This window comes from Lissotriton helveticus, chromosome 3_1, assembly GCF_964261635.1.
Source record: "Lissotriton helveticus chromosome 3_1, aLisHel1.1, whole genome shotgun sequence".
In the NCBI taxonomy this organism is placed as follows: Eukaryota; Metazoa; Chordata; class Amphibia; order Caudata; family Salamandridae; genus Lissotriton; species Lissotriton helveticus.
Genome location: NC_136061.1, coordinates 2068763055 through 2068786740, shown reverse-complemented (window position 1 = coordinate 2068786740; position 23686 = coordinate 2068763055). Strand labels below are relative to the sequence as shown.

The following is a 23686-nucleotide window of genomic DNA, read 5'->3' as shown; positions in this document are numbered from 1 at the left end:
AATAACAGGTCATCAGGTATATCGAAATTATAGGTAGTAAGTGAGATAGGTAAGTACGTGAGGGAGCATAATAGCACAGGTAAATCAATAATGCAAGTAGCTAGTCAGGTAAGTGAATCAATAATACAGGTAAATCAATAATACAGGTAAAACACAGTCGTAGGGATCGAGCAGAATAATACAGGAAAAACACAGTCGTGGGGATCGAGCAGAATAATACAGGTTGGTGCAGAGATTTTACAGATCCACTTAATAGGTCAAGTGTATTTGGCCATGAGAATAGCTTTTACTTCTTTCTTAAAAAGTGTGACGGAGGAGATGAGCCTGGTTTCAGGAGGGAGTGAGTTCCAGATCCTGGGTGCCATTCCTGAGAAAGAGCGTTTATAAGTTTTTTCCTTCCGGAATCTTCGAGGTTTTAGCAGAAGATTGTTTGTACCTCTAGTGTATCTAGAGCCGCCAGAGATTGACAGCTTCTGAGTGAGGTATCCGGGTGAGCTCAGGTGTACAGCCTTCTGTGTCATGCAGGCGATTTTCAGATGTATTCTGGCTTCAAAAGGCTGCCAGTTCAAGGATTTCAAGTCAGGGGAGATATGCGAGTGTTTTTTTGACCCAGTGATGAGTCTCGCTGCAGCGTTTAGAGAGGCTCTTAGGGGTGCAGTAGTGGTTAGCGGGAGACCGCAGAGGGCGATGGTGCCGTATTCAATTTGCGGGATTACTAGTGCTTGTACTGCAGTTTGGAAGTCTTTGGCTGGTAGGAAGGGTTTAAGTTTCCTCAGGGTATTGATTTGGAAGTTCGCTCCCTTAGTAGCCTTGCTGATATGATGCTGCATGTTGAGATTGGAGTCGAGAGTTATGCCTAGAGATTTTGCTGAGTCCACGATGGTGGGTAGGACATTGAATGCAGTTAGCTGTTTAAGCCAGGTTTGAGTGGTAGAGATCTTCGCGGGAGGCGAGATCAGAAGGAACTCTGTTTTCAGAGCATTGAGTTTGAGATGATTATTGGCAAGCCAGGATTGGGTGTTTCTAATCGTTGAGTTCAGGAGTAAAATGTCATTGGGGGATTGTAGTTTGAGATATAATTGGGTGTCATCTGCGTACATGTGAAAAAGTACATTGGATGCTTGTAGCAAGGTGGTGAGAGGTTCCATGACTAGGTTGAACAAAGTTGGTGATAGGGAGGATCCTTGGGGGGACACCTAACGAAACAGGTATTGGCGAGGACATCAGGTTGTTACTCTTGAATTTCTGCGACCTGTTGTGTAAGAAGGAAGTGAACCACTTGAGAACAGTCCCAGATAGACCCATTCTTGTGTTCAAAAGTTCGAGTAAATTCTCATGTTTAACAGTGTCGAATGCTGAAGAGAGATCAAGAAGGATGAGGAGGCAGGTATCATTTTGATCTAGCATTTGTAGGGCGTCGTCAATTATGTGAGTCATAGCAGTTTCAGTACTGTGTCCTGCTCGGAAGCCTGATTGATGAGCGTTGAGGAGATCAAACTGTTCAATGTGTTTAGTCAGCTGCAGTTGTGCGCATTTTTCCAATAGTTTGGCGAGAGTGGGAATATTGGTAATGGGACGGTAGTTGTTTAGGTCGGATGGATCGGCAGTAGGTTTCTTTAGCAAAGGTGTGACTTGTCCAACTTTGAGGGAGTCAGGGATGGTTCCTTGTTGGAGCGAGCTGTTGATAATTTTAGTCCACAGTGGAAGGAGCCATGGGGTGAAATCTTTGACAGCGTTGGCAGGGAGGGGATCCGTGAGGTGATTGGAAGGTTTCAGGGTGCTGAGCAGTTTGCCTATTTCTTCTTCGGAGTAGGTGTCAAAGGATGACCATGTAGCATTGTTTTTTAGTTCGGTGGGTGTTATGCAGTTGGGTGTGGTGTAGAGGCTTGCGTCAATGCGGAGATCACTCTTTATGTTGTCAGTTTTTTGGGTAAAGAAAGCGGCGAAGTCTTCACAGGAAGGTGCTTTGTCCGAAGTACTGAGAGGTTGGGGTTGTTCCTTGGCTTGTGTTCTGATTAGCTCAAACAGTTTTCTTGGACGGTTTTTAGCTTGGTCGAGCTGGAGGCTGAAGAAGTTTGCTTTTGAGCGCTTTATTTTCCTGAAGTAGGCGTTTCTCTTTTTCTTCAGGGTTTTCAGGTGCAGTGCAGAGGGAGCTGTTCTCCATGTGCGCTCTGCCATTCGCATGGCTCGTCTATCTTCATTGAGACTCCCGTCGTATCATGGATTGGAGATTTTAGCGGAGACTCTTATTTACAAACTCTCACTGACAGATTCACTTAGCGGATGCTCTTATGCATATTTTGCCACAAACATACGAAATAATATTTTACAATGGGATAATTATTACAATATTAAAAGATATTTCATCCCAATAAATGTTTTGAATCAATACAAAAAATATTGTATAATTACCCAAAACAATATAATTAGCGCAAAAACAACAACTATTACATACCTAAAAACTTAGAAGATCCCAAAAGCGAGACCTATTGGCTATGCCAAGGCTCGTTTGATATTTTCACCATCCTTTTGCTCTCTTTTTCCTAACTCGTAACGCATTCTTTGGCCATAATGTGGCTATTTCCACAACATGGTTCTATCGATTACAATTCTCACCAATCTTGTCTCAAAATAATCTGTGGAAATGAAAACTTGGTTGCAACCAACAAATACAAATATTTCGTATTTATTTTTCCAGCCTTGAGAAAGTCTATGAGTAGACGAAACACGTGTTGTCAAATGTCAAATTCTATGCTGGGAGAAACAAAGAATAAACCAACAAGTGGAACACGGACATTTTTTACTTTTTTGACTCTTTGAATCTTGTATTAAGAGATCATTGTTCTTTGCTGAAACATTGTTTGAATAATTAATGGATATTACTACAACAACTAATGATGGTTGAATGTATCCTGTACATTTTGGATCAATAGAATTGTTTAAGGGGAGTGCTGAATGAAGCTCTATGTATATATACACGGTATGGGTTCTAATGTGTGAAGAGCACCTTTGGTAGTAGGTGAATCGAGCTGTAATAGCACCCCAACAGATTAAGAAGTTGAATTTGATTGATTCACACTAGACTTGAATACTTTGACACTTATCTCTCTTTTGATTGTGCGGTAATCTCCCTTTCGGGAACCACTACTACCCAGCCTGACTCAATATTTAGAATCAAGGCCATAATACATTTTTGTGCATACATTACAACTGACTTGCTTAGATCATTGTCAGCTGGATGGGGGCAGGAAAGTTTATCACTTCATGTTTCAAAACGCCTATTTTTTGTAAATACTTTTCAAATATTCTGACGCACAAAAGGTGAAAAACTTTGTGCCTTAATCACAATTTCTCCAACAATCACAAACCCTTTCTGCAACTGTGACATACACCGTGGTTCAACAGTATGACAGCTTCTCCTGATGATTAAAGAATAATGAAAAATAGTTCTAGTCAATTGGCAGGCTGGTAATCACAGTTAAGACCTCATTATCTCCTCCTTTAATATCACTTTCTGAAATTATTTAGTCCAGGCCAGAAATGGATAAACCCCCCTCACAATTGTGCAATGGATGTGCAAAGTGCCAACATCTTCCACTGTAGTGATGTTGCCCTGTTCATAGATGTGAGCATAACAATTTTTTATGTTGCTATACTTTTGTGCTACATTATTTTAATGGGATTTTGTTGTGTTGCACGGTTCTGTGCACCTGCAGGACATTAAGTTAATTCATTTACCCGGACATCGTTGAGAAAGGGTTTTATTTTCAAACACCACAGCTAAAGAATAGAAAGAGGCAAACTCCGTATACTGTTTCAAAGCTGTGCCAACTCAAAATAAAGTACTACCCTCAAAGAAATATCCAGTTAAAGTAATTCCCTTATTACCCTTAAAGGCATAAAAGAGGTGTTCTGCTCCGCACCAAAAAAGTCCGTCATGGGGCGGGTGTCGGAGACTTTAAGGATGTTTTCATTTGGAGGTGGGAGGGGGCTTTGGTCACTATGAGGGACATGTTGGGTTGTGAATTGTCGATGATGGCTAAGGGGGGGCGGAGAGGGACACTGTGATTCTACAGGACATGCCTTTTATGCGTTTGCAGGATAAAATATTAATAAAAATGTTTTTTTTAAAAGTCTGTCATGATACAGCCTCAAGAAGGCAAGCAGAATAGACCTCAATTAAAGCGCTCATATTCCTGACAGGACTGCATATGAAATGCTGCAGTATAATGTGATTTATTTCACCCAGGAACTCTAACCGTTCGCATAGTGCATTACAAGCCACACAACAGTATGTCAGAAATTAAGCGAGCAGAATGCTGGCAATGGTGGTGAACGTACTTGAGTTTTGTGGGTCAGCACCAAGGAACATTGACAGAGCGGTATATGATCTGTGTGCTGGATAGGAGGGTCTTGCTGCAGGTCACAACGCCAGCAGTGTACAGTTCAAACTTAGAATTATGGAATTAGAACTGGATATCATTTGGGCCTGTGGTGAAGTTGCAATGGCAGTTTGTGGTAATTTCCTGGGCCTCACATTTTTTATTTTAACAAGTTAAGCCTTAGTTTAGCATATTCTTTGTCTTGTTTGTAACAGCCAATTGTCCCCACTTCAAGAGTGACACCTTAGGAAGTCCTGACATTTTAGCCAACAACACTTTGCATGTTCGAATTTAAGCTAATATTTACCAAGTTGAATATTAAGTCATTAGACTAAGGAGTCCCAGAAAACAATTGACTATTGGCTATAAAGTGACAATCCGCTGATGGTTTTACCTATGAAAAGAGACAATTTGGCAGCTATTTTTGATATGCATTCCTCTGTTTTCACTCTTGTGAATGGTTGCCCAGCTCTCTAAGTGTCACATTATGCACTTATGTTGTTACCGGTGTTTTGTGCGACTCATCCGTAAAATACAAGCAGCTCTATTTTAGATTTCTGCAGTTCCATGCTGCCCAGTGCTTCTATAGCACACTTTGAAAAGATATACTTCATAGCTCACTTTTAAGAAACAGTCTACAGTTGTGTGCCATCTGTTTTGGAGGCATACTGTGTAATGCTATGTTGCACTGCTTTCTTTTGTGGAACACTGGAGTAGTATTCTATAAATACCCATATTTGGTTCAATGCTATGTATAATGCTCCACTTTGCACTTTTTGTTTGATAATTTGCCAAGTGAGATCCCCCTTGCAGACTTCCTTTGAAGCGTTGAGTTTGTTCACTCATGGAAACCTGGGACATTTATTTGTGTCCCACCACTGTCAATGTTCACCAGTCACCGCTGGTTGCACAGTATCACTAAACTTCCAGGAGTATTTTAAATGTAGAGGTACTTTAAGGGTACAGAGTATCTGCACTCATTGATTTTGAAAGGGAGAGATCCAGCACTTCTGAGAGTTCATAACATTTAATCAGAGAATACCATGCTCATTATCAAAGAGGTGCTCTGGAATATGGAGTACCAGCACTTCTATATTTCAATTTCAAGCATTGCTTGCTTATTTAATACACATACTGTAAAATTGAGTAATAGAGGGAGTTTCTTGCAATGCTATGCCATCTCACAACACTGGCAACAGAAAATAAATCTTATTCAGCTTACACCCATATCCATATGATTTGTTAGTCTCCTCTGTCTTTTCCACAAAACCAGTGCTCAAGCAGTGTTAAAATCTTACAGATGCTGCTTCATCTCTAAACATCAGAGCATATGTAGTCTGGAAGCATCTGATGAGGGTAACCTGTAACAGGAAAAGTAGTAAAGGACTATGGGTGTTGCCAAATAGCTTTGCTAGAAATTGATTCTGTAACCGAATGTTGTGCTGCAATAGATTGATCATTTTGGGTATCCTAAAAGAAATAATAACAGCGGATCGCTGGTTACACTTCAGTGAAGAGCCATAAAAGACATCAATGATGGTTCATCATGCTTAAAACAACGAGATTTAAGTCCAAAGAAAACAACGTTTTGCAGATACGTTGTTGAACATTTATCAATGAGGTTCACATGTTCACGTTTAGAACACGTATAAGAAGACACTTGAAAACTAAGCATAAAGAACATGCTGCTAAATCGACAGAATTCTTCAAAATAAAGAGCAAGCTTTATATGAAGTGCCCATGCTCCTAGCAAAAACTGGAAACCCTCATACAAATGCTTAAGAACTAATAGTAACTGCTGCCAAAGCCATGGTGAATGCAATTATTGGAGAAAAAGCTGCGAAAGATTGAAATTTAGTGGCATTATCTGACAATGTAAAAAAGCGAACTGACAAAATGTCGGACAGCATAAATGAACAGTTGATTGAAAGAATTTGTAAAAGTCAGCATTATAGCCTACAAATAGATGAAAGTATGGACATAGCAAACAATTCTCATCTCCTGTGGTACATTAAATGCAGGTTTGAGGGGAACATTGCAACATGTGTTGACAGGCCCTTCACATAAGTTGACTGGGCATATTTCAGCTGCTTATTTCTGTATTTGGTTGTTAACCTGGTACTCATGAGGTGAAACCTTTGCTTACACAGTGTTAACCATGAGCAACAAGCATTGGCAAAGCCAAAGGATCTTGCCCTTCAGGAAGCTATTTATTGGCTTTGCCAATTGGCTGGAGGAAAAGCTGGACTGAACAACAGGAGGCCGGGAGGGGCCGGGTATGGAGAACGGGGGAGCGGGTTTTTGTTAATGGGGTGGTTAAAATACCACTAAGAAGCAGTCAGTGCTGGCCCGTCACTGCTTTTTTTCTCTTTTGTCTGAAAGAGGGAAGGGAATAAGAAACAGGGCTGGGGGGGAAGATGCAATGTTCCATGGAAACACGCATCTAGGACTGTGGATGAGGCAGGGAAGAAAAGCAGGAATAAATATTGCTTTAAAGAAATTAACTCTCCCTCAACCCATTGGTTAAAAACCAAACACGTCACCACTGCGTTGGAACCTCAGGAGATGCCCCACGATGCAGCAGAGATAAGCTAATGAGATACAGAAACCATCTGCCACTGAATCACAGTGCAAGCAGTGGATCAGAAGCAAAAGGACACTAATCAAAGTAAATTAATCTGTACTTGGTCTGTGTGCCATAGAAGAAAAAAGGTAGTGGCGCATGGCAATTGCACCCCAATGAGAAGGCAGCAAGTAAAAGCGATAATCATGCCAATGAATGGTTAGTCATGGGCGAGTTTCATGCACATTATCAGACACAAGGGTCTTGCATGCAACGGTGCATGCTCTACTGCCGGTTCTCGATAGCGATACCTAAAAATTGCTAAATAATTACGCCATACCATCACAAAATGTGCATAATCAAGCCTTTTCTTGCCGTAATTTGGTCCTCTAGTGCTGCATAATTGGAATGGCCCTGGTTATTGCCTATGTGACACTCAACAAAAGAAAGCAAGAGCTTGTGCCACAGTAAAGAATGTGTTATTAACACTGCATGCTGATCATGTAATGCTAACGGTATGCACAGTAAGCGTATATGTGAATTAGTGTCAGTTACTTTTTGTAGATCACCAACACAATCTGTCAGAAACGTTAACTCCAACAAATTTAGTACAGCTTTTTTCTTTGCTCACGATTGTGCTATTTTAGTGGAAGATCACGGCAGGGTGAATATAAAATTGCCCATCTGAATTTGCCATCTAATGAAAAAGCGTAATTTTCTGATATACAGGATCCATTAGGTTTGCAATCAAAACAGGCAAATCCCACTCCATATAATGTACTGGTATTCTGTCAAATTAGCTTTCTAATACAAAAACGTCAAATAAGAGTGCAGTTACTTGGATTTCAGTACTATAATACTTGAGTAACTAGAACAAAAATACATTAAGCACCTACACAAAAAGGTGTTTTATAATGAGAACCTAAACAGACAATGTAATGATAATCACACGAGAAGTTTCGAATTTAAGCAAACAAAAACACAGATAAAAATACACAAAAGTAGAAGCTTACAGGACTCTATATATTTCCCTAATGTGAACATGCGAGTCGCCATCAAGTCTGGAATTCTGTAGTAGAAAGTAGATTCACAATGGATATTTCAAGAAATGAAGATAAGAATCATTTTGTAAATAAATCAACACTTAATCTAAGAGGTTAAGAACTACCCAAGTCAACACAAGGATATTTGAGACTTGATTTGATTGCACATTCCATATAATTAATTTTGAATTACTATTCTATGAACTTCAGCACGCAGTACATTTCACCTGTCTTTGTATTTAGGTGAAACAATGCATACCTGAAATTCACAAGAGTTAGGAAGAGGAAATTGCCTCAAATTCTCTAGCGCTTGCAACACGAGATATTACACTTGGAAGTTCTTGGGCTCTAAAGGCTTATTCTGTGTAAATGGCCAGAAGGTCCCAGATTAGTTTGCTCACCAGACATTTAATAAGCAATCACAACTCTGCTCTATTGATTATATTTTTTTAATGCCTGGCTCTTATACAAAATTAAATGTTTCCATGTAATGCTGACCATTATCCCCTAAAAATAGAAATAACTGTAGGAGAAAGTTGGCCCAGGGAAACCGTCATTCCTCTACAGATTAGTTATCCAAAGTGTCTCACCACTAGGATTTCGGAGGAAATGCTGGAAAAACTAGCCAATTACCAGCAGGGCCAAGTGTTGACTTTGGACCCTGTAAACTGTTTTAAGTGGTACAAAAGCATTATTAGTCAGGCAGCACATTGCTTAAGGGTAGAACTACATGCCCACAGGAAGCAGAAGAAAAACTTCCAGATCAATGCAAGGAAAGTAAATGAACGGTTTGAGGACATCTGTTGGAAGCTAAAGGCCCAGATCAGGCAAGGGGCATAAAAACTTAAGAAGTAGTTGGATGAGTCCTATAACAGCCTCCTTAATACTAAGAAAACACAATAAACTGATCAGAGATCCGAAGAGACCATACCAAGAGAGATGCTGGGAAAATCTGTTGGAAACAATAGAAACAAAAAAAGATGTACGTTTTGTAAGTATGTATAGATGAGTACAGGCAAGGAAATAGGGGCAATGAACTGTTTGGTGGTAGAAGATGCATGGTTGAATAATTAAAAGAAATCTATGGAGTAAGACCAGTAACCAAGATGGAGCAGAGTGGAAGAGGACCTTAGGACCTTAGAACACAGTCCTCGTCGGGCAATCATAAAAAAAATCATATCAACACTGGTACAGACTACAGCAGCAGGCCCGGATAATCTCCTGGCTGTTATAGTGAAGACCAGCCCCGATTGGAGGGCCAAATTCTTCCACCTAGCATTTCAAGGAATGTCAGCCAAAGGCCAGTTCACAGACAACTGGAAAGGGGCTATCATTAGACCTGCAAATAAGAAGGGGGACCCAAAGGTTCCTGAGGATTATAGGTTATTTAACCTGCTGGATGTCGGTGAAAAAGGTTTTACAAAAATAATTTTAACAAGCCTCGAGGTATGGGCGGAGCTAAATCTTATTGTACCCCGAAAACAAGGGAGTTTTAGATGAGCCCACTCCACAATAGATCATGGTTTCTGTCTATAGTTCCTAGCGCGGAAGTCAGTGGAGTTAAGAGGCAGATTATTCTGATGCTTCATTGACTTACGTGATGCCTTCGATCTGGTGAACCGGATTTGGGGAAACAGGGGCTTCTTTGTCAGGAACGGAGGCGTGAATTATGCTTATCCTCCTCCGCCATAATACATTATTTCCAAACCGCACTTTCCCCATGAACATCAGGGAAAACAAACAAACAGTTCATCAGTCCTTCTTCAATGTCCACAGCATGGAACCCAACAGTCCTTCATCTCTGCCTCGGCTTCCTATTTCTTCGCTGCTCATCAGCCAGTTAAGTTCTTTTCCCTTTTCTCTGGGGTTTCCTCAGATAACTTTGTGTGGGTTTGTAAGGGTTTTATTCACAATTGTCTTTGTTCAGATGAGCCGCTTCTAGAATTGATCTTATTTTCAGATTCCTTGTTAGGTCGCGGGACCGCTTTTGCACTCTTCACACAACTGTCAATATTGGTGCGGTGCGGCTCTTGCGCCCTAAATTGGCACTGCTGCACCGCATCTCGCTGGCTTCACATAGTGCGTCTTGCTCTCCCATTCAAAGGAGGTGAGAGCGCGTTGCTGGAGCCCGGAGAAGCCTCCTCAATCCCTCCCAACCTCCAGGAAGCCCTAAGGGAAGGAGCCCCGCCACCCCCAAGAAGAAATGTGAGGAAGTGGTAGATAGGCACATGTTTACACCCCTTAGCAAGCTTTTTTTGCCAAGGCAGCTCCACAAGAAGCCCCTCCTGAACCTGCTCCCTCTTCCCCCGAGCCTGGATACCCCCGACCAGCAGGACGGAGACTCCCCTGGGGACTCAGAGAATGACCGCCAGTTTCTTAAGGCCTTCCGACCCCATTTCCCCTCAGGGAGTCGATTCAGATTTGTTAGATCCGGATGGCAGAATCCATCCGAGGTCAGCTGTGTGGGTCCCGGGGGCCAAAGTAGTTACGTTTGTTGAGAACCGCCACCGAAAACCATTAGAGAAGGAGGTCTGAAACTGTCTCTGGGATGGGTGTTCACGGCCTACCATAGAGGGAAAAGTTGCCCTCGACCACGATGTAGATTAAAAAATGGCCACCTTCTTAGGGAAGTACATGACAGACACTAGAAGGACATACATGGGTTGTGGCGCTCGTGCCAAGACATGCTATTAGAGGCCATTGGTCATATGATCAAGTTCCTGGACAAAGCAGAAGAGGCCAAGGTGTCAGGCTCCCCAGAGGTCCTCTCAAATTGGGCAGTGGGGGAGGAGGCAGTGGCGTAAGGGGGACTGTTCGGTGACCCTTTTGTAAAAGACTTGGGCAAATTTGTGACTTTCACATCATTAGATAAAGCGCAGTCCAACATTAAATGCATATTCACCCCACTGGCGGTCACAGGCCAGTTATCAATCCCCAAACTTCAATAAGGGGCTGGTCTACCGCCACTTCAAGATGGAAGGAATTCTATGTCAGGAGCGGAGGATTCTGATTAGGCTGTCACTTTCTCCCTTTATTGTACTCCAGCAGCCCTTGACGCCTCCCCGGCCTACGCGCCACCTTGTCTTCCGGGCTAAGCCTCATCACGGCCCGGATCTCTGCTGGACAACAATTGCCTACACGCACCCCGTGCCCTGTCGGAGAACGCACCGCCGACCCCAGCCCTGGGATCTTGTGCTACTGACCGTGGAACCTGGGCTGGATCACCGAGGCGCCAGCACACCCCCCCCTGCACTACCCCGCGCCGCTGACCAGGAGTTGTACACAGCGGCAGAAGCAGGCCCCCGCTGCCCTTCGACGCCCTGAGTGGACCATGACCCGCGGTAAGGGGAACAGACCGGACCCCCCATCCACGACGACCAGGAGGGCGTCGGTGGCCTCCATGTGGGGCAAGGCGGGCTCGCCATCCTCCTCCGGGGGCCCCCCGCCGACATCCGAGGGGAAACCCCCAACGCAGGCTGACTCCCCCCCGGTGACGCAGGCCTTCATGTCCTCCTTCATGGCCGATCTGAAAACCGAGATTGGATCCCTCAGGACGGAGGTCCATACGTGCGTCACAGAGCTACGCAGAGAAGTCACCGACCTTGGCGACCGGGTCGACGGCCTGGAACGAACAGTGGATTCCCGCACCGAGGACCTGGAGCAGATCTGGCAGAGAGTGGCGACCCTTGAAGAGCAGCACATCCAGCTCCAGATTAAGCAGGAGGACTTGGAGAACAGAGGACGCCGCAACAACCTCCGCATTCGGGGCGTGCCACTCGGAGAAGAGGGGACTAATACCATGGCCTACGTGGCCCTACTCCTGCAAGAGGTGTGGGGCGAGGAGGACGCCCCCCCGCCGCGCCTTGACCGCGCGCACCGAGTCTTTGGAGCGGGAGGGAAAGCGGGCCTCCTTCCCGACATCGTCACTAGACTGCATTATTTTACTGAAAAAGAGGCCATCCTGAAGGCGGCTAGAGACAACCCTGACTTGCAGTACGAGGGTCACAAGATCCAGATCTACCAGGATCTGGCCCCCACCACACTCCACAGGCGGAGGGTCTTCCGTCCGATCACAGAGAAGCTCCGGTCCCTGAACATTTCGTACCAGTGGGGCCACCCCTTCGCGCTCATCTTCAAATGGGAGGGCAAGCGCAGGGCCCTCCGGTCCTACCGAGAGGCGGCACAACTATTAGGCATGCCGGAATCCCCGGACCACAGCCCGGCTCGTCCTCCCCGCTCGGGGAAGGCACCTCCACGCCCGGAATGGTCCACTGTGCGCAGAAGTCGACGATCTCCTCCGGTGGACGCACTCACTGTCTCGCAGGCCAAGCAGGACATCATCGCCCACATCCGCTCCCTTGAGGGCGACCGCGAGGGGCAGGCCTCCCAGCTCCTCGCTTCTGGCTCGGAGGGTGGGGATCGCCCCTCAACGCCGGATGGCTGCTGATCGCTGCTGTTGTGTCCCGTGCTACCCTGGGCGTTTGCTTGCCGACTGGGCGCTTGGTCTCACCCTCTTCCATCACGGTGGCCTGACCCCACTGCCCTAGACATGGACACCACCTTTTGCTTCTTCCAGGCCGAGCACCGCATCGCCGAGCTCCAGCGCCCTGTGGGTGCCTGACCGGGCCGAATGGACCCCACGACCCGGCGCAACCCCCCGAACTACCTTGAAGCAGCGGGGTAGGCGGGCTCTGAGACGTCTTGTTTGAACACTACCTTCCCAGATCTCCGCTCCCTCCCTTTGTCCCGTAGGAAGTGACATTCCTGAGTTCATCCTAACCCTCGGGTGGAGGATGTCCGATGCCTGGGACACTGTACACTGGGCCCGTTGGCCTGATTTGGTTCTCTTCCCCCTCTGCACCTTTTCTTCTTTCTTTCTCTCCTCTCTTCCTACTTCCCCCTTACACATCCCCCTCTTCCTGTTCCTTCCCCGCGCTTGCGGAGGGGTGGCAGGGTGGGTCCTGCGGGAGTTGCCGCGCTTGCGACGGGTTACCGCTTCTGCTGTCCCGCTCGAGGGGAGGTCTACTAGGCCGGGATCTGTGCGACTCCAAACCCCCTTAGCACTATGACAGCAAACATCCCTGCGCCCTTGAAGGTCCTTTCCCTTAACGTCAAGGGGCTCAACTCTCCCAACAAGCGAAGTCAGGTATGGCGCTATCTCCTGCACCACTCCCCCGACATTGTTCTCCTCCAGGAGACACACCTCCTCAGGGGAGACGTCAAACGCATGACACACCCTAGGTACCCCACACAGTTCTGGGCATCCTCTGACACCAAGACAGCGGGGGTGGCGATCCTCTGTAGGGCTGGCATTAGGCGGGGACCCGTGAAACCCTTTAAAAGCACTGATGGGCGCTTCCTCCGAACCACGGTACAGATAGGCAGTACACAGTTCACTCTGGGGTGTGTGTACGCACCCAACCAGTCGCAGGACAAGTACCTCCAGACATTATTGCGGGAACACTTCCCACTGGGCGCCGCTAATACAATACTGGGCGGTGATTTCAATCTTGTTTGGGACCCCGAGCTGGACCGCGCGGGCGCCCCCTTTAACGGCGCGGGAGCGATGTCTTCTACCCTCAAGACGCAGCTTCTGGACCTGGGCCTCGTGGACATATGGCGCTACCATAACCCGGGGTCCCGAGATTACTCCTTTTACTCGCATTCCCACCGGACGTACTCCCGTATCGACTATCTGTTTACCTCTCTTGAACTGACCCGAGACTCCTTAGCAGCTGCTATATCCGACATCTCCGTGTCGGACCACGCCCACGTGGAGCTGTTACTGCAGGACCCCCAGGCTCGGGCCGCTCGCGAACGAAGGTGGGTGCTCCCGCCGGGAGTCCTTCGAGACCCGGACGACGTTGCCAGCATCCGTGACGCCATAGACTCGTATTTCACCGTTAACGACACCCCCGACATGCCCTTTCACACAGTGTGGGACGCCTTCAAGGCCACCATTCGGGGCCACATCACTTCCTTGGCGGCGGCACGGAGGAAAGAGGTGTTCAAGTTGGAAACAGACCTGGCCAGCGAGATCAAGCTGGCGGAGGCCCAGGATCGAGACGCCCCCACTCGGGCGACTAAGAGAGCCCTTGCCAACCTTAGGGGACAACTTCGTGCACTGCGCACTAACAAGGCGGAATTCTCCTTGCTGGCGCTCAAGCAACGGTACTATGAGGGTGGGGACAAAGTGGGTCGCCTGCTGGCAGGCAGACTGCGGGCGCGAGCCGCTAGGGCCCACATCGCTAATGTCAGGCGGCAGGATGGCACTTGTGTCACCTCTGAGAGGGCCAAACAGGACGCGTTCCTTGAGTATTACTCCTCGCTCTACGCCGAGGCACCCACTTCTGCGGAGGCGCGGGAGGCCGTGCTCGCGGACTTTGAGGGTTCCCCACTGTCCCCGGCGTGTGCAGCCACGATGGAGGACCCCCTGCGGGAAGAGGAAGTGACAGAGGCCATAGGGGACCTCCCCGTGGGGAAAACCCCGGGGCCGGATGGCCTGCCGTTGGCCTTCTATCGCCTGTTCCTGACTCAGCTCCGCCCACATCTATTGCGCCTTTATGGATCCTTCTCTGATGCTACCGGCCCGTCCCCCGATATGGGCATGGCGGAAATAGCCTTGATCCCCAAACCTGGGAAGGACCCCGACTTGTGTGCTTCTTATCGCCCCATCGCCCTCCTTAACACTGATCTTAAGATTTATACTAAGATCCTGGCCAAGCGGCTGGATCCACATATGCCGGGCCTGGTGAACCCGGACCAGGTGGGTTTTATACGAGACCGCCAGGGGGCCGATAATGTTCGCAGGTTGGCACACTTGGTAGGAAAGGTCCACCATTGGAAAATCCCGGCCTGCCTCCTCTCGCTAGACGCGGAAAAGGCCTTCGACCGGGTCGACTGGACCTTCCTGAGGGCAGTCCTTGAGAAGCTGGGCCTTGGTCCTACCATGATCTCCAGGTGCATGGCCCCTTACATTGGACCGCAAGCTAGAATCCGGGTCAACGGCCAACTGTCACCACCGCTCTCGATCCACAGGGGTACGAGGCAGGGATGCCCGCTCTCGCCGCTCCTGTTCGCCCTGGCGGTCGAGCCGCTGGCGGAGTTGATTAGGCGTACCCCTGACATCCATGGCATCCCCCACGGGGGGCGTGCTAACAAAGTAGCGCTGTTTGCGGACGACCTGATCCTCACTCTCACGAACCCTCGAGTCTCGCTCCCAGCGGTACACGACGCCCTCGCACTGTTCGAGCGGGCGTCTGGCCTTAAAATTAACCACACCAAATCTTGGGCACTTAACCTCACCATCCCCGAGGAAGAGGTCTGCCTGCTGAGGGAGGACACGCCTTACCGTTGGGCGGATGACCACATCAAATATCTGGGTCTGGACCTCACTCCTCGCCTCGACTCGTGGTCCTCAAAAAACTGGGCTGCTTGCCGGAAGGATGTCCTGGCGGACCTGCGGAAATGGAAACCCTTGATGGTCTCCTGGTTAGGGCGGCTAAACGCGGTCAAGATGTCGATCCTCCCCCGCATTCTATATGTCTTCCAGTGCCTCCCCACCCCGATACCGACTCACTGCATCAAGACCCTCCAACGCGACCTCACGTCTTTCATATGGGGAGGCAAACGACCCCGGTTCTCACAAAAAGTCCTCATGGAGCCGAGGGACAGGGGCGGCCTAGCCTGCCCGAATCTTCTCCACTACTACTGGGCGGCGCATCTCCGGTTCGTGATAGAATGGGGTGCACGCGAAAGCGACAAGCACTGGTTCCACATGGACCGAATGGTTACGGGGCGCACCATATGGGACCTGCCCTGGTTGCCGCGGGTGGCGCGCTCCAGAAGTGCGTACATGGCGGTCCCCACGAGGACGGTTCTCGAAGTATGGGACAGAGTGGCAGTGTCCAAAGGGCTGACCACGTTCCCCTCTCCGCATACCCCCATTGCCGGCAATCCGCACTTTCCCCCTGCTGCTCAGACCCGGGCGTTCGAGAGCTGGACTCTAGGAGACTGCAGAGTTGCAGGGGATCTTTTTCTTTGCGGGTCGCCTAAATCGTGGCTGGACTGCAAAGAGGAGTTTAACCTCCCCTCGACTGCTAGCCTGCAGTACGCGCAGCTGCGCCACTGGACTTCGGGAGATGGCATGCATCAGGCCGCCTCCAGGGCACACACTCCATTTGAAAAGTTGGCACGCTCCCTCGGGGGACTGAAACGACTCATCTCCCAAATCTACAACATCTTGCAGCATCCCACCACTCCGCCTGCGCATCCCTACCAAAGGCAGTGGCAGACGGCAACTGGCACTGAGATCACGCCATCTCAGTGGTCTAGGCTCTGGAATGACATCCCCAAATCCTACCGCAGCATCCCGCAGAGGGAAAATGCATACAAGATGTTAACACAATGGTACTACACCCCCCTGCGTCTGAGCAAAATGTTCCCTGCCTCCTCACCGCTGTGCTGGAGGTGCGGCACTGCGACTGGCGATTTCATACACATCTGGTGGTCGTGTCCTGCCCTGGCTGTCTTTTGGAAGGAGGTCCTCAGTCACATTAAAGAGGTGTTGGGTTTTCCCCTCCCTGAGGAGGTTTGCACACTATTGCTGGGTATACGACCCCCCACACTTAAAGCACTCACGCGCAGCGACTGGATCCTCACCCTCCACATGCTAGGCGCTGCCAAACAACTCATTGCACTATATTGGAAGCGGACTGAAGCACCGCCGATAGCCTCCTGGTTTGTGCGCCTCTGGCAGGTCCTGACCATGGAGCTGCTCACGGCACGGATACAATCAAGGGGGGTGCGATTCAAGGCAGTGTGGGAACCCCTCGTGCGTCACCTGTGCTCCATAAGATATGCCCGCCGCATGCCTCCCAGGCTTCGCGCTTTGCAATTGTTCGAGGATGCCCTCCTCCCCGCCGACCCAGGTAGACTAGGCTCATAGTCACTTCCCCGTCTTCTGCCTCTTGTGGGCGACCGCAGATACACCTCCCTGACCCCTCTCCACCTCTCCCCTGCTTTTCCTCTTCCGACTTTCTCTTTTTCCTTGTCTTGCCACTCTGGCTTTCGTCCCCCTTTTTGGGGCAGTTTGGCCCCTGTTGGGCCTTTGTTAATGTGACACCGCTGCTCTCCTTTCCATACGCGCCTCCCCCGTACTAAGGCACACTGCCAGCACATGGCCACCTCTTGCTTTCTACTCCCTTAGGCCACGCGGCCGGCCCCTTGGGGGTTGTAGGCAAGGCGCTGTGTTTAAGAATTCCACCCCACGTGGCTACCTACTCCTATTATTGGTTTCTATCTGCGCGGCCGGCCCCGATGAGGGGTTGTAGGCTTACCGCTGTGTTCACAATAAAAACAGATTTGAACAAAAAAAGTATCAACATTCATACACAAACTACATTTCCCATGAGCATCAGGGAAAATGGAAACCAAAGCTGTCCCGGTCACTGTCCAATCCCAGGTCAGGGCTCCTCATATCTTCCTCTGCTGGCGCTCTATCCTCCTCTTTCTTCGCTGCTCCAGCAGCATACAGATGAGTGTTTCTTTACCTTTTTTCTGACTGAATCTATATTGTTAAAGATTTCGTTATTGCAATGCACAGGGTCGCGCAGGCTAGCGCGCAGATGTTTTTCCCCCTGGGGGATTGAGGCAGTGACTGTGTGTGTGCCACGGGAGCATTCTCCGCTCCTTTCGCGGTTGTGATCTCAGGCTCTGTGCGCAGGCGGCCTCCTGCCGCTAGGGGACCGCGCGTCCTTCGCTGCCGCTCCGAGGAGCTTTACCCCCCTCCGGGCGCGAGTCGTTGAGTTCCGCTTCGTGCTCGCGTCGGGAGAAGCGGCTTAACTGACTCGTGCACCGCGGGGGAGGACGGGTGTGATTGTCTTGCTAATTTGGCAGCGCTAAGGCTATGATATTATTTTCAGAGCCCCTGCCTGGAGCCTGAACACCCACGAGGCGGGTAGGATATTTAGTGTGATTTCGGGACCGGCCCAGGCAGGCTTCCTCTCAGTGCCTCATAGCAGAGGCTGTAAACAACCTTTACAACGCAACTTTTACATCGCAGAGCCTTTACAACGCAACCATTACAACGCAAACTATTACAATGCATTGCTCTGGGGGGCGCTATAGGATAGGGAATAGGTTTACTATCCAATAACCTTCCCTAGTGTCCACGGGGACTGGAGTTGGAATAGTAAATTAAACTATTCACTATCCAGCACCCCAAAGCACTATGCGTTGTAATGGACTGCGTTGTAATACTTGCGTTGTAAAGGCATGCGATGTAAATGCATGCGTTGTAATGTCATACATCCAGCAGAGGCTGTGTGGTCCCAGTTTCATTGATACTTACCCCGCTGTGGTGGGAAGATACATCTCTCAGGGCTCTGTCCCGTTATAACCCCCTAATTGACTTGGCTTCTTGCTGTTGCACAGAAGCGCTATGGAATATGAGGAGTATTATGAGAAGGAGGAAGAGCAGCAGGTCATGTACTTGCCGGTAGATGACCATTTCTGCCAAGTTATGGATTCCTCCATTTGGAAGGCAGTGACGCGGGTGGTGGCCCCCCTAGAGAAAAAGATAGATCAGCTTCAGGCGCAGCGCCAATCCCTCGGGCAAGGGGCAGACCTTTCAGGACAAACGGACCCCTTACCGTCGGACCAACCATCGGCGAGTACCACAGATCCCAAGAGAAAGCGCTCGGAGGACGGCGGGGTGGACTCTGACGCCTTCTCGCGCTTAAAAATGGCTTTCTTAGACGCTAAGACTGCTGATACCCCTTCGACCTCAAAGGAGGCGCCGAGTGCAGACGTGGGGGGGTGGGGGGTCAGGACGATGCTACCACCGTCGACCCAGACGAGTCACCCCAAACCTCGGATGGGGAACCAGAGCGTTCGTGGTTTCCCGCCCATCCCACTCAGGCGTCAAGCTCCGACCCAAGTTCAGACATGCTCAACCCGGACGAGTTGCTCCACCCGCGCTCATCGCACTGGGTTCCCGCTCCCAAGGTGGCAGCCTACATGACGGCCAGGCTTAGTAAGCCTTTGGACCAGGAGGTGCGTAGTTGTCTTCCGGCAGAGTGCCCGCGCCCCACCTTGGAGGGTAAGGTTACGGTTACCCCAGAGATTGACCCCAAAATGTCCACCTTCCTCACAAAGTTTGTGAAGGACCCCAAGAAGGGCATAGACCGATCTTGGACGGCCTGCCAAGATAAACTCTTGGACACGGCGGGGCCTTTGGCAAAAATCTTAGACATGGCCGAAGACGCCAAGGCCTCGGGATCCCCGATTTCCACGGAGACCCTTTCCGGTTGGGCGCAAAGGGCGATTATTTTCCTGGGGAACGCGAATGTAGCCATTTCTACAGAGAGTAGGAGATCTATTTTGATTAAGATAGGCCCGAAGTTGGGGGAACTAGCCACATCTGAAGCGGGTCCGATGGCGGAGGGTAACCTCTTCGGGGACCCGTTTGTCAAGGAACTGGGTAAATTTGTAAATACCTTTAATTCTCTGGACAAGGCCCAGACGTCCGTGAAACGAATCTTCACACCACGTGTTTTTGGTGCAGCCAGTTGAGGAAGGGGCAGCTCGTCTGGCAGACCCTATAACAGAGGCTCCTACAAGCAGGGCGACTCTCACAGGGGTCAATACCAGGATCCTGACGAGTTCGGAAACTTCTACCAGACCAGAGGTTATCCCCGCCGCCGCGGTGGAAGAGGAAGAGGAGACGGCGGCTACAATAATCACAAAGGTGAGACTTCAAAATGTGAAGGGCCTGAAAGTGGGGGGCAGACTCTGGTTTTTTCTTCAGGCATGGTCTTCGCTCACCTCCGACGCCTGGGTCTTACAGACCGTCGGAGGGTTCCAAATAGAGTACTCGGGACTCCCCAGGCAATCCGTTCGTCCCAGACCTATCGGCTTCACGCCGGACCAATACTCCCTGATAGACAAAGAGGTCGCGGACCTCCTACAGAAAGGGGCTATTGTGCAGACGGAGCTGCACCCTCGAGGATTCCTCAGCAATCTTTTTCTTGTGGAGAAGCAGGACGGGGGCTATCGCCCAGTGATAAATCTCAAGGAGTTCAATGGCTGGCTTATCTACCGCCATTTCAAGATGGAGGGGATTCACCTCCTGCGGGATCTACTTCAGGAGGGGGACTGGATGGTCCGGCTGGACCTGAAGGATGCCTACCTCACGATTCCCATCTTCGCTCCCCACAGGCGTTTTCTTCAGTTTCAGTGGGGTCAACAGGTTTACGAGTTTGCCTCCCTTCCTTTCGGACTGTCGTCTGCTCCGTGGTGTTTTACCAAGGTGCTGAAGCCGGTGGTGGAACGCTTGCGCACGGAGGGCATCCGTCTTATAATTTATCTGGACGACATGCTCCTCCTGAATCAATGTCCGCAGAAGCTGCTAGTCCACCTTCAAAGGGCGGTCAACCTTCTGGAGTCCTTGGGGTTCATAGTCAACCAAGCCAAATCGGACCTTCTCCCATCGCGGAAGATGCAGTTTCTGGGTTTTCTAATAGACTCAGTAGAAGCCACCGTATCCCTGCCTTCTCGGAAATTGTCCAAGATCAGGCACGAGTTGAGACTAACTCTGGCACATCCGACGATCCTGTTACGGCACCTGGCCAGGGTTGTAGGTCTCTTATCGTCGTCCATTCAAGCGATATTCCCGGGCCCTTCAACGCCTCAAAGCTTTTCACCTCCGCAAGGGCCTTACCTACTCCCAGGTCGTCCCCCTCACGGAAGAGGCAAGGACGGAGCTTCGATGGTGGATCGAACATATGGACGCTTGGAACGGACGGGCGATCTTCGGTTCCAAGCCGGATTTGGTGATAGAATCAGATGCCAGCGGCCTGGGCTGGGGAGCGCGTTGCGGCGCTGTTTCTACAGGCGGAGTATGGTCATCCGCAGAGAAGGACCTCCACATCAACTGTCTGGAGTTGATGGCAGGTTCGTTTGCGGTGAGGTGTTGGACGAAAGACAGGATTCAGTGCTGTGTCCTTCTGAAGATGGACAATGTGGCGGCGGTGCGCTACATCAACCACCTTGGAGGAACCAGGTCCAGGGCTTTGTCCGACCTTGCCCGGACTCTATGGGAGTATTGCCTGTCCAACGAGATATCCCTGTCGGCGGAGCACCTTCCCGGCTCAGCCAACCGAGTGGCGGACTGGTGGTCTCGCCACTGGAGGGACGCCTGCTTATGGCAACTTCGCCCCGATGTGTTCGAGACGATCGGGAACAGATGGGGTCCGTTTTCAGTGGACCTTTTTGCTTCCCGTCTGGACGCCCAGCTGGAGCGCTATTTCAGTTGGCGGCCGGACCCGGAAGCAACGGCAGTGGATGCATTTCTGCAGGATTGGAGCAAAGAGAGGGGCTATGCGTTTCCCCCCTTTGCGATGATCATGAGAGTGTCAACCCAGGTGAGGAGACAGCAGGCGGATCTGGTGGTGATCACCCCGATCTGGAGATCGCAAGCCTGGTTTCCAGTTCTTATGGAACTTTCCTGGGATTTTCCAATCCCTCTACCCCACGTTACAGATCTCCTCAGGAATCCTCAAGGGGATCCTCACCACCTCCTGGCCACAGGCAACCTGTGTCTGATGGCCTGGCGGTTTACAGGCAACGCTCCCAAGTGCCGGGACTTTCGGAGGACGCTGCCACGCTGTTGGCCAAATCATGGGCAGACAGTACCAACAAGCGGTACCGATCAGCATGGTCTCGGTGGAGTGGTTGGTGTCTGCGACAACAGGTTGATCCAATGGGGGCAGACATTGTCCACGTCCTTAATTTCTTACCCTCTCTGGCAAAGGAAGGTTAGGCGTACAGGTCAATCAATACCGTCAGGTCAGCCATCTCGGCAGGTCATACCCCGCTGGATAACCACCCGATAGGAGAACACCCTCTGGTTTGCAAACTGCTGCGGGGGAATTAGGTTATCAGTTCCTCCGGAACCTCGCTATTCAGTTTTGTGGGATGTAAATAAGGTCCTTAACTTGTTTCGGGAGTGGCCATCCAATAAATACCTGTCGAGGAAACAGATTTCAGCTAAGTTAGCGATGTTGCTATGTCTGATTTCGTGTCGCAGAGTCTCAGATGTGAGAGCCTTGGACCTTACAGGTCGTGTCTTGACCCCGGATGGAATTACCTTCCATATTTCCAGACGTACCAAGGGCGATTCACGTTCTATCTCGTATCCTGCATTCCCGGATGTCCCGAAGTTATGTGTGGTTAGGGCACTAAAGGCCTATGAAGTGGCGACGATTGATATAGGCCCACAGGTGATCAAACAGTTGTTCATTGCTCTTACTAAACCACACAGGGCGGTTTCATCCCCTACTATTGCGCGGTGGGTGCGCTGGGTTATGCAGGAAGCTGGTATTCATATTTCCCAGTTTGGGGCCCATTCTTTGAGAGGGGCAATGGCGTCTAAAGCCTTTTCCCTGGGGGCTCGACTGGAGGACATTCTGAAAGCTGCAGACTGGTCTGCAGACTCCACCTTCAAAAGATTTTACTTTAAGCCAGTAGTGTCTCTGGCTTCCTTGGTGGTGAATAAGCTTTGAACTAGCCTAATCAGAAGCCTCCGCTCCTGACATAGAATGAAAAATTTCCTAGCTAACGTACAGGAAAGTTTCAATTCTATTAAGGAGGCGGAGGCGAGGATTAGCCCACCCTGTCTTCATTCGAACCCTCCCAGAATAGCTGCGTTGGGACGGTAAGTAAAATCTTTATGATACAGTTCCCTAATATGCTGTTGTAGGCTATGACGTTCCTATGGTCGATTGACTTGCTCAGTGATGCTACGATGTTCTTATGTCGATGGACTTGCACAGTGATGCTAACTGATTTGATTGGAAGTTTACTTCCTGGTGCCTTACTTAGTCTTCTTGTACCGTAGGTTCCGAGGCGGGCAAACAGAATAGCAGACGAAGGACTGTGGCAGTGTCGCAGGAAGAAAGAGGAGGATAGAGCGCCAGCAGAAGAAGATATGAGGAGCCCTGACCTGGGATTGGACAGTGACCGGGACATCTTTTGTTTCCATTTTCCCTGATGCTCATGGGAAATGTAGTTTGTTTATGAATGTTGATACTTTTAATGGCTGCTGGAGTACAATAAAGGGAGAAAGTGACAGCCTAATTCTCGCCTCCGCCTCCTTAATAGAATTGAAACCTTCCTGTACGTTAGCTAGGAAATTTTTCATTCATCTCCTCAGGGATGTCTTGCTTGCACCAGACTGGATGATGCGTCTGGACCTGAAAGACGCTTATCTCCTCCCCAATTTCAGATTTCTGCAATTCCGGTCCCGGTGCCAGGTTTTCAAGTTCACCAAACTCCCATTCAACCTATTGTCCGCACGGTGGTGTTTCATGGAGGTCCTCAAACGAGCAATACAGTTATTCAGAGCACAAGGAATGAAACTTATGGCACGATTTGCACAAAGAAAGAGGGAATCCAGGCACAGATGAAGGACTATTTTGGATTCCATCTGGACATTAAGGAAAGACTGATGAACTGTTTGTTTTCCCTGATGTTCATGGAAAAAGCATGTTTGGAAATGTTTAAAATGGCTGCGGTTAGGAAATTATGTAATAAAGCGGAGGAAGATAAAGGATAATCCTCGCCTCTGTGCCGTTAATAAATTTGAAGTTTACTTTCAAGTTGTTAGACATATTTTCATTTTTAAGAGTCTCCTGGTT

At 49.4% G+C, this 23686-nt stretch overlaps 2 protein-coding genes and 1 long non-coding RNA gene across 3 annotated transcripts in view; 2 read left to right on the top strand and 1 right to left on the bottom strand.

Moving 5' to 3' along the window:
- Nucleotides 1–23105, top strand: part of LOC144824102 (uncharacterized) — a 367849-nt gene extending 344744 nt beyond the window's left edge. The window contains exon 3 of the long non-coding RNA XR_013608899.1: nucleotides 22888–23105. This is a non-coding gene — a long non-coding RNA (uncharacterized LOC144824102). The remainder of the gene's footprint in view (nucleotides 1–22887) is intronic.
- Nucleotides 1–23686, bottom strand: part of ABHD2 (abhydrolase domain containing 2, acylglycerol lipase) — a 420974-nt gene that overhangs the window by 289228 nt on the left and 108060 nt on the right. The gene's annotated exons all lie outside the window — the stretch shown is intronic.
- Nucleotides 17541–22993, top strand: LOC144824100 (uncharacterized). The gene is made up of 2 exons (XM_078683195.1): nucleotides 17541–19884; nucleotides 19942–22993. The coding sequence occupies exon 2, from the start codon at nucleotides 20101–20103 to the stop codon at nucleotides 21808–21810; it is 1710 nt and encodes a 569-aa protein (XP_078539321.1). The 5' UTR covers nucleotides 17541–19884; nucleotides 19942–20100; the 3' UTR covers nucleotides 21811–22993.